Genomic DNA, 15799 nt, shown 5'->3' with positions numbered 1-15799 from the left:
CTACAGCAATGTACATTCAAATATCAAATTCAAATATGGCTAATCTTGTTCATTTATGACACTGACAGTGAATGATTGCTCACAGAGAGAATAAGGCTTACAGATAATGTCTGATTATAACTTAATAAAATAAATATTATATATTTTAGATTAAAATAACTCTCATTTGCACTTCAACATTTCAAACTGCTCAAATGAATTACAAATATAAACAAAAATACAAATAAAAAATAAATTATCGGTTTGAAAATTAACGTACACGCACATAAAAAATAATAAATATGCCTTCAATTATTCTATATTACTCTGTATCCTTTAAACTCTAATGCATTTTATATAAAAAACATTTTTTCATAATGCCGTTACCAAAATGATGCAAAAGCTCTGTAACCATGGCTTGTCTAACCAATGCATGTAAGCATTAGGTATATTTGCTATGTGAAAAATTGCCATAGCTTCCCTGATATTTGTTAAATTAACCTTGAAAAGGGAGGCCAATCCTAGGATGTGACTTGATGGCTGGTGTAGTCTGGAAATCAAATACATTTCTTTGGAAGTAGTCTGTTGATAACTGATAGAGGAAATGATAGTGTTTTTTATGGTATTTGTGTTCATTTGAACCTGGTTCCTCGACTGCAGGGTGTGTGTGTGTGTGTGTGTCTGGCTGTGGATGGGTGTGTAGAAATGCATTTGCCTCCATACTGAATCCTGATTCCTCTGTGCCAGTGTGGAGAGCTAGTGGATCTCATGTGTTCTGCTCTTATCCATGGCATTACTGATCCAGACCAAAACACTGCTAAACTCTCTCTGTGCTTTGAAGAGACCATTTGGCTGCAGCTGCATATGAAAAACAAAGAGGGTTACTCATAAAGCATAATGCAGTGGACATTAGTAGACATGCAGTGGACATCTCATAGGCATAAATAGAGATAATAAGCTTCTGGGTAAGTGATGAGTATTCTGATAAAGAAAATGGAAAATTCTGGAGTACTTCTACATGATATTGTACAACCTGAACTTGCGTTGTCTTGTCATAAAAAAGGTGAAAATATCTATTATTTTTATTTTAAAAATAAAAAATAAATAAATTAAATATATATATATATATACACACACACACATTTTTTTCCTGCATGCTTCTTGTATAATTGGTCCCACCACTTTATATAGTGAAGCTGTTTTGTTAAATATTTTTGGAAAAAATAATATTAAAATATTATGGCAAGCTATTTAAGGCCTTTTTTCTTTGTTAGGATTTTAGTACAGCTGTTCCACTTTTTTTTTTTTTTTTATTGGTTTTGATACAGACATTTTTAAAACATGCTCATCACAGAAGAGGTGTACTAGTCACAAGTCACTTTAAGTGCGCTTTTTGAATACATTTTTAGATAACACAAAGAAAAAATGAGCATCACATCGTTGACCCCTCTGTCACAACTCTGATTTACAAATATTTTTAATGTGAATTCGGAGTAAATATTGAAAAAAAAGTTTAACTTAAATACGTTTGTGTTATAATCTCAATCACTTTAAGTAAAAAGTATTATCTAGCCACCCAACTAAAATTATTGGCACTGCCAATGGCCACTGAAAATCGGCATAACAAATATTAGCACACTTAATATATTAAGTCAAGTTAACTTCACATAAAGCTGAGGCTGCAAACAGATAAACTAAGTAAATATTTCTTACCATCTTAAGTTTGTCTTCGATTGTTTTAAGATTCACTCTTGCGCAACGTGAAAGAGTTTTTTTGCCTTTAGTCTCCTGTCAAGGAAAAATAAATCAGTTAAAAATGAAAATGCATAAAAATGTTTTAGCAACTGTTGCTAGTTCCCACCATTACCTTTTAGTTTCAATGACTTAACAAGTATATTTACTGTACAAAGCGATAGATGTTAGTGATGTCTTACACAGATCTCCACCCTGTCCTTCAGCCTTGCGAAAGAAGCCATAAACATTTTTGGCAGCTGATGAGTGTTGTTCTTCCACAACTTTTGGAATACATGTTCATCATAGATTTCCAGGATGCGTTTGAAGTCAGCAACATTCAGTTTCTGGAAGGAGGTGTGCAGATCAGTTTGTTTTATTAGGTTTTATTAAGGCCAACAGATTTTTGTCATTCTAAATGAGAGATTAATAGGGGGGATGAATCTCTGTTGGTTTGATGATTTCGTTTCGTTTCTTTATCCTTTTTTTTATTTTTTATTTTTTTATTAAATTTTTATTTTTAATTTTTACAATTTTTAATTCTAGAGCAGGTTCTCATTGTGACTTACTCCATATAGTGTGACAACATGCCCCACAAAAGGGCAAATTTTGTTTTGTCCTGGTCCATGCAAGACTATTATAATAATAATCATCTGCATATCTGCATCTCTCTGCATGTTTTTCTGCATGTCCCACCACTATAGTGAGGCAGTTTTGTTGAAATATTTTTTGAAGAAAAAATATTAAAAGTTTATGGCACAAAAGTTTTTTTTATGGTATTAGGATATCAGGACAGTTGTCCCACCATTTTTTTTTTTTAATTGCAGTTAATTTTGATACGCAAATTTTAAAAACATCCTCATCACTGAATGGTGATATGTGTGAATTGTATTTTTAATGGTTTTTGAATACATTTTTAGATAACAAACAAATATTCATCATCTACCATATATATATGGTCATTTTGAGATACTTAACATTGGCTGATAATTTCTTAAACTGTACACATTTAGATATAGGTACATGTATTTACTATTAATAATAATAATAATAATAATAATACATTTAATTTAAAATAGAAAAAAAAACTTTTACACATATTTAAAATTATATCTATATATGAAGAGCAAAACCCTCTAAATCCACTTATATTATATTATTTTATAATAACTTCTATCATTTTAAATAATTATATTGAATATATTTTTTTCTCTTTCTAAATATGTTAAAAAATAAATACTTAAAAAAGCTTACAATTTAAATTGCTGTCGAAGTACAGGTATAATGGTAAATAATACATTATTAGTATCTTACCCTTGAGCACCTTTTTTGAGCAAGTTTTTCTAATATTCGGTGGTAGGGTGCATTGTCCCTCTGCAACAGCAAAAGAACATTTGTTATGCATGTCACCTTATTAAATATACATATAGTAATATACATATTGTAATTGGAGTCCATGTATGAATTAGGATACTTACAGGTAGATATTTCTGGATGAGTTCTGAAGTCTCCATCATGTCTTTGATCATAGGTGGAAGGATCTGCTGGTTCAAGCACTCTTCCTGCTTGTGGCCTTGAGAGCAGCACAGGACAGCACAGAGGGCGAGCAAGGTTACAATCCGCATCCTGGTTCGGTTTCAGAGAGGGTTGAAACGTATCGTAAAGTCTGTACAGTAGCTCGGTGTGCTTTAAACAACCACTGACATTCATAGCTTTTATAGCTCCATCCTTTGTCAAAAAAAAATTCCCACACTTGTGACGGAGTTTCTTTTTAACCTCAAATGCTGAGGATTGCATGCTGGCTCGGCCCTCATTTTTCCTTGTGAGTTCAGTCACCTGTTGGCCTATGTGGTTTTGTATTCTAGAGACGAAAGCCTTGTGCAGATCAATTACTGGACGACGAAATCTAGGTTGCAAGAGCGTAATATGTGTTGCAATGCATTCAAACCTACAGCATTTCCTTTGATGTGAATAGTGAACTGTCTTGAAACTGTTTAGCTATTGGAAAAATACTGTGAGAATTTTTTTAAACCATATAGAACGTTAAAATGATGGTGTCAGTGCTGTAATAAAATATTCTCAGTTTCTTTGTTCAAAAAATAATTATAAAGTATTTCAGATTAACTACACAATATTATCTAGTATATATACTTTAAATTTGTATGTTCGACAAATTTAGACTATTTGAAGGCCACAAAATATCCCATCATTCATTATTTGAAAACTAAAATGATTTAAGATGACGTTAGACATGCATTCATCCTAAATCACAAACAAAAAGTTAAATATATGTAAAAAAAAAAATTAAAAAAAAAATCTTTTCTCAAGTCCCCCTGCAAATTTAGTGCAGAGGTTACTAATAACTTACGTGATCGTTGACATTTACCGAAACACGTTTTACCATGACAAAGTATAACCCACTCTTCCAAAGGGCTTAATCACCTTCTCAAACCAGGTCAGCACCTACAAAACTCAGCGAAGAACTTGACCTGACCCAGAAAGCGTTCTCAAGAGCTGCCACAGTATAAAAATACCTATCAAAGATGAACAGTTACAATGAACATTTGAGTCAGAGGGTGCAAGAGGAAGTTCAACGTTAAAACGTGCATTTATTGGAAGACCACTAGTTTGATCAAGTCTTCTAGACCAAATTTAACTTGACTCAGATGAACTGAGTCATGCTGAATCACTATGAATGAAAGGGAAAAAGCTTCCCAATATCGCTTTGTCTTCAACCACAAGATCTGATAGTATCAGAGGTGAAAGTTAAAAATACCCCGGCTGGTTGAACCATTCAAACTTGCATTATACTGTATGTATGTGTTGGGAACTTTCACTTTTGTCTGTGTGTGTGTGTGTGTGTATGTTAAATGTCTCACACAATGCACACAAGGAAATACGAACCTGAAAATTCCCAAGCCTTTCATTATCCTGTGCATTCCACCATTTTTCGTGCTTTTACCCTTCATGTTAAGGTTTTGAAATATCCTCTCTGAGGCATTACTGGCTGTGATGGAGTGTCCAACAGTGGGACACTTCCTGGGAATTTCACAACATTTCAGACCTGCAGAATGGAGGGTAGTACATAGGCGTGGGAACGGATTTTTGGCAGGTAGTTTTAATATACACATTGTGTACATGCAAACGGGCATCAGATAATTGTTTAGGCAAATGACTATTAAAATAGGTATGTATGTATTGTTTAATACTACACTAAAAAGAAATAGCCAATCATAAACTGGCTTTTGCTATTGATAGATTTTTTTTTTTTCTTAATGCATGTAAATAGACGATGTAAATGCATAAATGTCCATTTACGTTATTTTATTGGCCATGTAATCTAACATGTTCCTCCTGGGATATGTTCATGTGTGTTCACCTTAAAAATGTGGCATACACTATAAGGACAAAAGTATTGGGACACCTGACCGTTACACCAACAGGGACTTTAATTCAATTCAAGTTTATTTGTATAGCGCTTTTTACGATACAAATCGTTGCAAAGCAGCTTTACAGGAAATTAAGTTTCTACAAAATATTTATATATTGTAGAAACTTAATATATTTAACTTATGGCAAAAGTTGGTAATTTGTATATTGTCTGAGAGTTGGCATCATCTCTTCTCGGGTGTTTGGTCATCTCAGATCATTTAAGGGTTGGATCCAGACTGAAGCTTCAGTAATTCCTAGTTACCATGGGATGTTAAACAAATAGAGACATAATTAGCGTAGCTGTTGTTCCATCCAAGCAAAAATGATTTGATCAACCCAAGCTAAAGAATAATAATGTGCATTTGAGCAGATATAACTGCAGTACACATGATCTCACAGAATTCCGTGTAATGACCACGGACAGAAGTGATACCAATGTAAGTCAGTGACAGGCATCAGCTGTGCTCCACGCACGGATCCAATGGTTCAACACTTTAAATAGGGAACCCTTAGCATCAATATGCCGACGCGATATACTGGGAAATGTATCGTCATCATTATTATTCAGAACTGGGTAGGTTTGGGGTAGGGGTGGGGTCAGGTACTCCAGTGAAAGTATACATTTATATACAAAATATAACTGCATCGGAGTCACTCTTTCTCCAAATGTGAAAAAGCTCTACCTCCTTTAGTGGACTTTGCTATCCTAGGTACTACCAAAAGTCCAGAGTTTTGCAACCTTAGGGAGGGGGTTGGATTGTAGCGTGGTAGAAGACTAGTTAGGTACGCAGGAGCTAAACCATTTAGCTCCTGCGTCAACACAACACAACACTGCACTGGCTCCCTATCAAACATCGGATAGATTTTAAAATCTTGTTAATTACTTATAAAGCCCTGAATGGTTTAGCTCCTCAGTACTTGAGCGAGCTCTTATCGCATTATAGTCCTCCACGTCCGCTGCGTTCTCAAAACTCCGGCCGTTTGATAATACCTAGAATTTCAAAATCGACTGTGGGCGGCAGATCCTATTCCTATTTAGCACCCAAACTTTGGAACAGTCTACCTAACACTGTTCGGGAGGCAGACACACTCTGTCAGTTTAAATCTAGATTAAAGACCCATCTCTTTAGCCTGGCTTACACATAACACATTAATACGCTTCTATTATTCAAATCCGTTAAAGGATTGTTAGGCTGCATTAATTAGATCAACCGGAACCGGGAACACTCCCCATAACACACGATGTACTCGTTACATCGTAAGTAGAATGGCATCTACGCTAATATTTGTCTGTTTCTTTCCTATTCTGTTTCTCAGTCCGTATCCGGTCAGATGGTGGATCAGCACCAAGAGATGATGTCTACAGCCCTGATCGTCAGCGGAGACCAGGACACCCAGATGAGCCCCAGAGACATATCCCCAGTGAAAACCTCGATTGAATACAATAAAACTAAAAAAAAATAACAAAATAACTAAAATATAATAAAATACCTAACTACATAATACTACTATTGTTAGAAATTGTAACAAAATTAAAATAGAAATATAAACTTTTGAACTGCGGGTTTCGTCTGGTCAGAGGAGAACTGGCCCCCCCGACTGAGCCTGGTTTCTCCCAAGGTTTTTTTTTTTTCCATTCTGTCACAGAGGGAGTTTTGGTTCCTTGCCGCTGTCGCCTCTGGCTTGCTCAGTTGGGGACACTTAATTTCTAGCGATTATCGCCGATTTGATTGCACAGATACTATTTAAACTAAACTGAGCTAGACAATGACATCTCTGAATTCAATAATGAAATGCCTTTAACTGAAAATTGAAAATTGAGTGTTTAATCTTATTATACATTACTGACACTCTATCCTCCAATTTGATACTGTTAAGTGCTTTGACACAATCTGTATTGTAAAAGCGCTATATAAATAAAGGTGACTTGACTTGACTTTAGGGCCTTATAGGCAAGTAATAATATTTTGTAACTGATACGGAACTTAATAGGGAGCCAGTGCAGAGACTGTAAAATTGGGGTAATATGATCATATTTTCTTGACCTGGTAAGGACTCTAGCTGCTGCATTTTGGACTACCTGTAGCTTGTTTATTGAAGATGCAGGACAACCAGCTAGCAGTGCATTACAATAGTCCAGTCTAGAGGTCATGAATGCATGAATTAGCTTTTCTGCATCGGAAACAGGTAACATGTTTCGTAGCTTGGCAATGTTTCTAAGATGGAAGAATGCTGTTTTTGTAACACTGGAAATATGATTTTGAAAAGACAAGTTGCTGTCTAATATAACACCCAGATTTTTGACTGTAGAGGAAGTAACAGTACATTCATCTAGTTGCAAATTGTAATGCAAGAGATTCTGTGTACTGTTTTTTGGTCCAATAAGTAATATCTCTGTCTTATCTGAATTTAATAGGAGAAAATTATTGGTCATCCAATCTTTTACATTTTTAACACACTCTGTTAGCTTAGATAATTTAGAAGTTTCATCTGGTCTTGTTGAGATATATAGTTGAGTATGATCAGCATAACAATGGAAACTAATCCCGTATTTTCTAATAATATTACCAAGGGGCAACATGTATATTGAAAATAGCAGAGGACCTAGGACAGATCCTTGTGGTACTCCATACTTTACTGGTGATAACTGAGATGACTCCCCGTTTAAATAAACAAAGTGGTAGCGATCTGACAGGTAGAGCCTGGTAAAGCCTTCCCTTGAAAACCCGTATAGTTTTGTAATCGATCTATGAGTATGTCATGATCTATAGTGTCGAACGCAGCACTAAGATCAAGTAAAACTAGCAATGAGATGCAGCCTTGGTCTGACGCAAGAAGCAAGTCATTTGTAACTTTAACAAGTGCAGTTTCTGTGCTGTGATGGGGCCTGAAACCTGACTGAAATTCTTCATAGAGATCATTTTTTTGCAAGAAGGAGCACAATTGAGCAGACACAACTTTTTCTAAAATTTTAGACATAAACGGAAGATTTTAAATGGGTCTGTAATTTGCCAGTTCACTAGGATCTAGTTGTGGTTTCTTAATAAGAGGCTTAGTAACCACCAGCTTGAATGGTTTTGGGACGTGACCTAAAGATAACGATGAATTAATAATATTGAGAAGTGGTTCTTCTGCTACAGGTAACAACTCTTTCAGTAATTTGGTGGGTACAGGATCTAATAGACATGTTGCTGGTTTAGATGCAGTGATAAGTTTATTTAGCTCTTCCTGTCGTATAGTTGTAAAGCACTGCAGTTTTTCTTTGGGTGCGATGAATGAAGCTGAAGTACTAGACGCCATAGAATCTACATTTGTTATTGTTTTTCTGATGTTATTTATTTTATCAGTGAAGAAATTCATAAAGTCATTACTATTAAACCGTGAGGGAATATTTAGATCGGGTGGTGTCAGTGGTTAGCCACTGTGCTAAATAAAAACCTTGGATTGTTTTGGTTATTTTCTATGAGTTTGCGGACATGCTCTGCCCTGGCAGCTTTTAAAGCCTGTCTATAGCTGGACATTCTGTTTTTCCACGCAATTCTAAAAACTTCCAAGTTTAATGACAATGCATTCTAAATATATAGACATTAATATGAAGTTGGTCCCCCTTTTGGAGCTATAACAGCTTCCACTCTTCTTGTAAGGCTTTCCAGGATGTTTTGAAGTGTTTCTCTGTGAATTGTTGTTTATTTGTGAGGTCAGGCACTGATGTTGGACAAGAAGCTCTGGCTCACAATCTCCGTTCCAGTTCATCCCAAAGGTGTTCGATGGGTTTGAGTTCAGGGCTTTATATGGGCCAGTCAAGTTCTTCCACACCTCTTCCACCCTCAACTCATCCATGTCTTTATGGACCTTGCTATAATAGCAACTTCCCACAAATTGGAAGCATAGTATTGTATAGCATTGTCTACTGTCTTGATATGGAGCCTAGTCCAACTCTGAAAAACAGCCCCATACCATTATCCCTCCTCCACCGGAATTTTAGAGTTGGCACAGTGCAGTAATGCTGGTAGCATTATCCTGGTATGCACCAAACTGCACCAGACTCACCTGTCAGGGGTAACAAAGGGCTGAAAAAGCAAGAAATTTTAAAAAGATTCAGCTGGGAGAACATCTAGAAAAAAATTAAGTTAATTGACATCAGGTCTGTAACATGATTAGCTATAAAAGGGATGTCTTAGAGAGGCAGAGTCTCTCAGAAGTAAAGATGGGCAGAGGCTCTCCAATCTGTGAAAGAGTGCGTAAAAAGATTGTGAAATACTTTAAAAACAACGTTCCTCAATGTCAAATTGCAAAGGCTTTGCAAATCTCATCATCTATAGTGCATGACATCATCAAAAGATTCAGAGAAACTATTTCTTGGGCATCTCCTATTTCCTCTCATCCTATGCAGGATTGGATTGCACCATCTTCTGATCGGCCATCTGTTTCCTTAATATATAATACAATTATTGATTGCATTACAAAACCTCTTTCTATTAAATCTATTTGGAATAGGGAATTATCTGACCTTAATTTATCTGTCAACTGGGAGAGAGTGTAGTCTAACCTCAGCTTAACATATAAAAACTTGGCTCATCGTCTTATTCATTTCAAAGTCATTCATAGAGCATACATAACTCCTTACAAAAGATCCAAAATGAAACTACAACCAAATTTTAACTGCCATATGTAATACTGCATCATCAGATACTTTTCTTCATATGTTTTGGGAATGTTCTATCGTCATTAATCTATGGACACATGTAAACCTGGTTTTATCCTCCTTACTACAAATTGATTGCTTTGCTAACCCAAGTTAGTGTCTTCTTAATGATGATTCTGGTCTCTGTATAAGCTTAATACAAAAGAGAATGTTGTTTGCTGGTTTTATATCTGCGAAGAAGACAATAATACAGAATGGTTATACTGCACATGTGTGGAAAAACATTGGATCCATAGCCTCCTGAAAATAGTGACAGAGCGAATTAATGGGGCCAAGCCTTCTACTATTGATGCTTGGCAGGGTTTTTTCTTTAACATACTTGATTATATAAAGGAATGACTTGGTTTTTTTTTTTATTTTATTTTTATTTTTTTCCTGCCTCTCTCTCTCTCCTTTTTGACTGGACTTTTAAAGTGTTGATTGTATATCTGTTGTTTTGTTTTTTGTTTGTTTGTTTTGAATGGATGTTGTGATGTTATGTAGAAAAATTAATAAAAACTTGATAACAAAAAAAATAAAGATTCAGAAAAACTGGGGAAATCTCTGCGTAAGGGACAAGTTCCGAACACCTTTGTTGGATGCCCATGGTCTTCAGGCCCTCAGACGACTCTGCATCACTCATTAGCATAATTCTGTCATTGACATTACTAAATAATTGGGTCTAGGAATACTTCCAGAAACCCCTGTCGGTAAACACAATCCGCCGTGCCATCTGCAGATGCCAGCTAAAGCTCTATCATGCATTGAGAACATTTGGTGCATCATTAAATGACGTAAAAATACGTCAAAGACAACCACAAACTCTTCAGCAGCTGGAAACCTGTATCAGGCAAGAATGGGACCAAATTCCAACACCAAAACTATGTTATTTATGTCCTATAGTGAATAAAATATTGGCTCATGTGATTTGAAATTCTTTTATTTTTCATTTTATTTCGAATTTAAAAAACGTCCCAACATTTCCAGAATTCGAGTTAACTGTCTTATTATAATTGAATTTATTGATTAAATATAAGACATTTCTCAGGCAGTAAATGAAAATTTGGTTTATTATTGATCTTGACTTAGTCTCACACTTCCCATGTTTTGTATTGGTCTTGGTCTCAGCACACTCTAGTTTTGGATCTCAGGTTAGGTGGTCTTGACTGCAACACGACCATGTGCCTCAGCACTCAGTGACTCCGCTCTGTGACTTCAAGTGGTCTTCTGCTTAGTGGCCGAGTCAGTGCAATTCTTCCACTTTCCAATAATACCACTTACACTTGACTGTGGAATATGAAATTTCATGTTTAGGCCAAGTCCACTGGGGATTGACACTGTATTTACTTATACTAGCTGTGAGTCTTAAAATGTTCTGTTCACACAGCAGCTTACAATAGAGGCTTGAATACGGTCTGTATGAGTGTAATGGATGCCAGCTGGTGAGCGCTGTGCAGGTAAATCTTACTCCCCTGATCTGATGCTGTCTTTAGTGTCCTTGTTAGTGCGTCCGGCTCCCATGCCAGTGACCTGGGTTTGAGTCCCGCTCAGTGCAGGGAACTTATGAACGTCCAATGAAGGTCTGTATGAACATCCAACTGAAGTCAAGGTATATTCTATTTGTGACACACAACTAATATCTGCATCTCTGTAAGTTACCGAAACCACACATGAAAACCCGCAGCAGACTAGACGTGTACTAGATAAAATGTAAAATGTAAAAACTGTAACTTGAATGCAATGTAAGTCGCTTTGGATAAAAGCGTCTGCTAAATGCATAAATGTAAATGTAAAATGTAAAATGTGTACGTACAGAGCAGAGCAGTTCTCTCACACTGTATGACGTGACTGACAAGTGGTTGTGCACAACAGTTCCGTTCCAAACAGGGTAACCAAATAATTAATGAACCCCATTGACTTCCATAATATCAACTGGCAACCATCAACTGTTTGGTTACATTCTTCAAAAAATATTATTTTGTGTTTGACAGAAGAAATAAATTCATGAAACTTTCATTTTTGGGTCAATTATCCCGTTAATGCTGTTAAGTCAGTTTTGGGCATTAGTCGATTTGCAAGGCGGACCCGCTTCTTCAACACCAGGATTTTTAGTCACACTGATACATTTAAATTTCAGTTATTTAACTTGGAAAACTTTGATGGTGTTAACAGCACCCCCGCATGAGTTATTGCAATAAAATATCAAATAATATTTTATGATCAAAATCAAATCGTTGATATTGTTATCCAGTCTTGCTCACTAGGGGGGTTCCAAAACACTCTTCAACGCACCTATGAGGAAGTATGATGAAATCATGAGTTAAACTATCACTGATTGGGTTGTTCTGACTAACCCTTTATTTTGTTAAAACAAACGTTTCTTGTTGTGAAATAATCAGAAAAAAGCTTAAGAGAAATAAAATCTTGATTTTATTTTAAAACAAACATACATATCTCTTGTATTGCAAAAAATATTAAATTCATTTTTTTTTTTTTTTTTCTTGGTGTGTTAATGCTTTTATAATGCATTTACTTTGTAGTGGTCTGTCTTGGGATGTTTAGTCCAAGTCAGCCACAACAACAGCCACAAATGTGACTTTATAACACATAGCATGAAAGCACAGTTTCCGTGCCATTCTTAAAAATCTATATAGCATACAATAAATATCTAAAATATAGCATACAATAAATATCTAAAATAAATAAGTCCATAATAAATAATCCTTTGAATATAAAAAAACACAGATGGCAATACTGCGGAGGAGAGTTTCAGAGTCATATTCTTGCACTGCATGATTCAAAGAGGTAGTGGAAGAGAATAATCGTCTCTCCAACTGCTTTGTTACGAGTTTTCTGAAGAATAAAAATAATTTGCATTACAGGCATGCAGAAGAACACACTTAATATAGATTTTTAAACTGAATGGAAATGATCAACTTACCTCATGTTCCTGTTCACTGGCAGTTTTATAGTTCTTCTCGAATTCCTTAACATGCACATGGTCTGCGAAGTCGACGCTTTCCTGTAAAAACAGAATGTTTAAGTACAAAGCACTTAATGGCTGGTCAGCTGGTTGATATGATCAAACAGTTTTTGAAAACTTACACAGTGTGGCTTCAAAACTTGTGCGATCCTCTGCAGGTCAGACCTCACAAAACGAATGTGTGGGTATTTTTTATCAACATGCTCATCTGCATGCAAGATGTGCTTTAGATAGTAATTCAGGATCATGACGTTGACACAACAAGAATTCTCATCCTGGAACAGAGATGATCATAATTTACATTAATGCCAGTTCAATGCCATAGCACTTACTACACTGTTAAAAAAAAAAGAGTTGTAAATACAACAAAGATGATTTGAGTATGTTTTACAAGAAAATACAATTTTAGTTTTTCTACTTCAAAGTTTTATATTTAATTCAATGCGTTGCTTGTTTCTTTGCAATTAATTGTGAAATGAATAGATTTGATTATTGAATAGATACTACATACTCCAAAAGTCACTCAAAAATAATCAAACAAACAAATATTACTATTGGAAAAAGTGCAACTAGCTAGTGACTAAGTGCCATATATAGCCTATATATATATATATATATATATATATATATATATATATACTTTCAGGAATAAGGCACAAACCTGTCACTGGAGTGGTACTCTACTAGGCATCATTTAAGGGTAAAGAAATTGCAAAGATGTCCCTTTAAGCTTTTATACCACAGTGACAGGTTTGTATTTTGGTTATTATTTAAATAACATACTTTTAGCATAACCTCGGAGAACACTGGAAGCAGTCTGGTTTCGTGGTCTGTATCTTCCATCTGTGCCTGTGAGGGTTAATAAGCATGAATGTTATACATTGTACTTTCAATAAACAAAATGATACATTTCTAAAATTGTTGATTTTTCGTGTATATAGAAATAAAGGCTACATTGCAGCTGAATCAAGTAAACGTACATGTTTAGTCATCGTGAAGAGGTCGTTCCAGGTGACGGAGCTGTCTAAAGGCTTGGGGCGCGGGCGAGCGAGATGCATCGCCTGGCCGCTCAGAAAACAGCAGCAGGACATCACAGCAAGCAGAGTTAGGAACTTCATCCTGCAGGCAGACGTGTGGATTCTCTGATGTTTCCTCTTAGGTAGACTGTTGTTCCTCGCAGACGAGATTTGGAGTGCATGTTGTGACTCTAGAGCTTTTATATTCTCCTGCTTTGTCCCAGTTATTATTACCGCTACGTCACTGTGGTATCGTCTCTTTACCTTTGGCGTAATCCCCCAACCTCTGCACCTGAGTTTATCAGGTCAAGCGGATCTCTGAGTAACCGTGCATGCTTCATATTCGCTGACTGGTATGATTGCATCGGAAATTCGCACTGCATATTGTCTGACAGAAATAAAGCTGCCAATAATTACTGCAATAAGGACTTATGACTGGTGATGAAGAGGTCTGAAGTGGACAGATTAACTACTTCCTGTAAATTTCCCGCTCTGGTGAATATTATTAATTAGCGCGCGACAAAAATAACGCCTTTATTATGTAGTACTTTCCATTTAACGCTGCTAGGAGACATTGCAATTACCCTTTTCCTGGTCAGCATGTTCATATAAGTTTGAAAGCTGCGGCCGACAGGAAAATTATTACATCATAAACCATAGTGTTGAAAATTGTCTGTTAGGATGTGTTTGGGGAAACTGTGGACGCCTGTGAGGGGCACAATAAAGGAAGGATCACCAAACGCTTGTATGCATTACGTCAAGCCAGATAATACATGTTGCCGACATTGACATAGAAGGTCCATATAATTATGAATTTATTGAAGTTGTGTAATTTACTGACGTCAGATACAAACCTGAAGAATGTTACTGATGCAAAGTTGTTCTTTAATAAACGATTCATTGTAACAAATGTTCTATTGATCGGTTCTAAAATGAAACTTACAAAAACAATCGAATGGTTAATATTCTAATATGTGAAGCCATATTAGCCTATTTATAATCTCTCACCTATAAAAGCATATCAATTTATACATTTTATTTAAGGGAAAAATTGAGGCTATATATGGGTGATTCTTAGACTATGGGCACTTTTATGTTCTTTGGTCATATTTTTAAAAATACATATCATTTTGGACAATTTCCTCTTTCTTTGTCAAACTAACAATAAAACCACCTTAAAAACTTTTTACTACCTTTCCATTATGATTTTTTTTCATACTTTTCAACCTCCTTATTATAGGTGTCAAAATCACTGTTTTCTCCTTGTCGCACGGCCAGACTTTTAAACTTCGACAATGAAACTACAGTTTAAAAATATTACTTATCTGGTAACTATTAATGTACCTGAATTAAGCACTAGTAAAATAATTAAAATACATTATAGTATTTAATGTGAGACCACTATCAATATTACTTTTTATACAAAATATAGCTGTCGCACAGTATTGGTGTCATTTCCACAACAAAAATGTAATGTCCCTTTAAAAAGTTTGTGTGAAAGATTGTTTAGGTGGTTTCTATGGAAATTTTCAGTGACATCAAAGCACATGTTGGACATGGAAGGAATTTAAATTTTCATCAACAACAGATGAAGAAAAATCAAGGTAAATATTGCTTGATCAGTTGAATATTTATTCTACGTCATTTCCAAACATGCTGTACCTTCAAGGGCGTTTTTAAAAAGCTAAACATTTTAAGTTAAATAAGAGTATTTTGCATACATGACATGCTAAGTATTAATTCAAAGCTAATCAGTGAAGCTATCTTCCATTTTATCACAAAAAAACTACAGAAATGTCATTTCCACCACACTGCCTCTGTGGTGGAAATGACATTTATGGTTACAAAGTACAATTGATATGTTTAATGACTTTGTGAATTGAGTTTAATGAGTGTGATGAGACTTTTTTTCTAATAAATATCTCTGCTGTTTCTCTACATTCACGTTAATTCATTGTCGTTTCCACAACACCC

At 35.4% G+C, this 15799-nt stretch overlaps 2 protein-coding genes across 2 annotated transcripts; both read right to left on the bottom strand.

Moving 5' to 3' along the window:
* Window positions 1-286: 286 nt before the first annotated feature.
* On the bottom strand, window positions 287-4605 carry il26 (interleukin 26). Its single transcript, XM_058772162.1, has 5 exons — window positions 3189-4605; window positions 3025-3084; window positions 1914-2057; window positions 1693-1767; window positions 287-837 (listed from the first exon to the last, which is right to left on the bottom strand). Exons 1-5 carry the CDS (start codon window positions 3333-3335, stop codon window positions 736-738), a joined length of 528 nt encoding a protein of 175 aa, XP_058628145.1. The 5' UTR covers window positions 3336-4605; the 3' UTR covers window positions 287-735.
* Window positions 4606-12293: 7688 nt separating this feature from the next.
* Window positions 12294-14724, bottom strand: il22 (interleukin 22). The gene is made up of 5 exons (XM_058773792.1): window positions 13790-14724; window positions 13593-13658; window positions 12932-13084; window positions 12768-12848; window positions 12294-12679 (listed from the first exon to the last, which is right to left on the bottom strand). The coding sequence occupies exons 1-5, from the start codon at window positions 13925-13927 to the stop codon at window positions 12602-12604; spliced, it is 516 nt and encodes a 171-aa protein (XP_058629775.1). The 5' UTR covers window positions 13928-14724; the 3' UTR covers window positions 12294-12601.
* Window positions 14725-15799: the final 1075 nt, after the last annotated feature.

Source organism: Onychostoma macrolepis, chromosome 04, assembly GCF_012432095.1.
Source record: "Onychostoma macrolepis isolate SWU-2019 chromosome 04, ASM1243209v1, whole genome shotgun sequence".
Lineage (NCBI taxonomy): Eukaryota > Metazoa > Chordata > Actinopteri > Cypriniformes > Cyprinidae > Onychostoma > Onychostoma macrolepis.
This window is presented reverse-complemented; position numbering and strand designations above follow the sequence as displayed.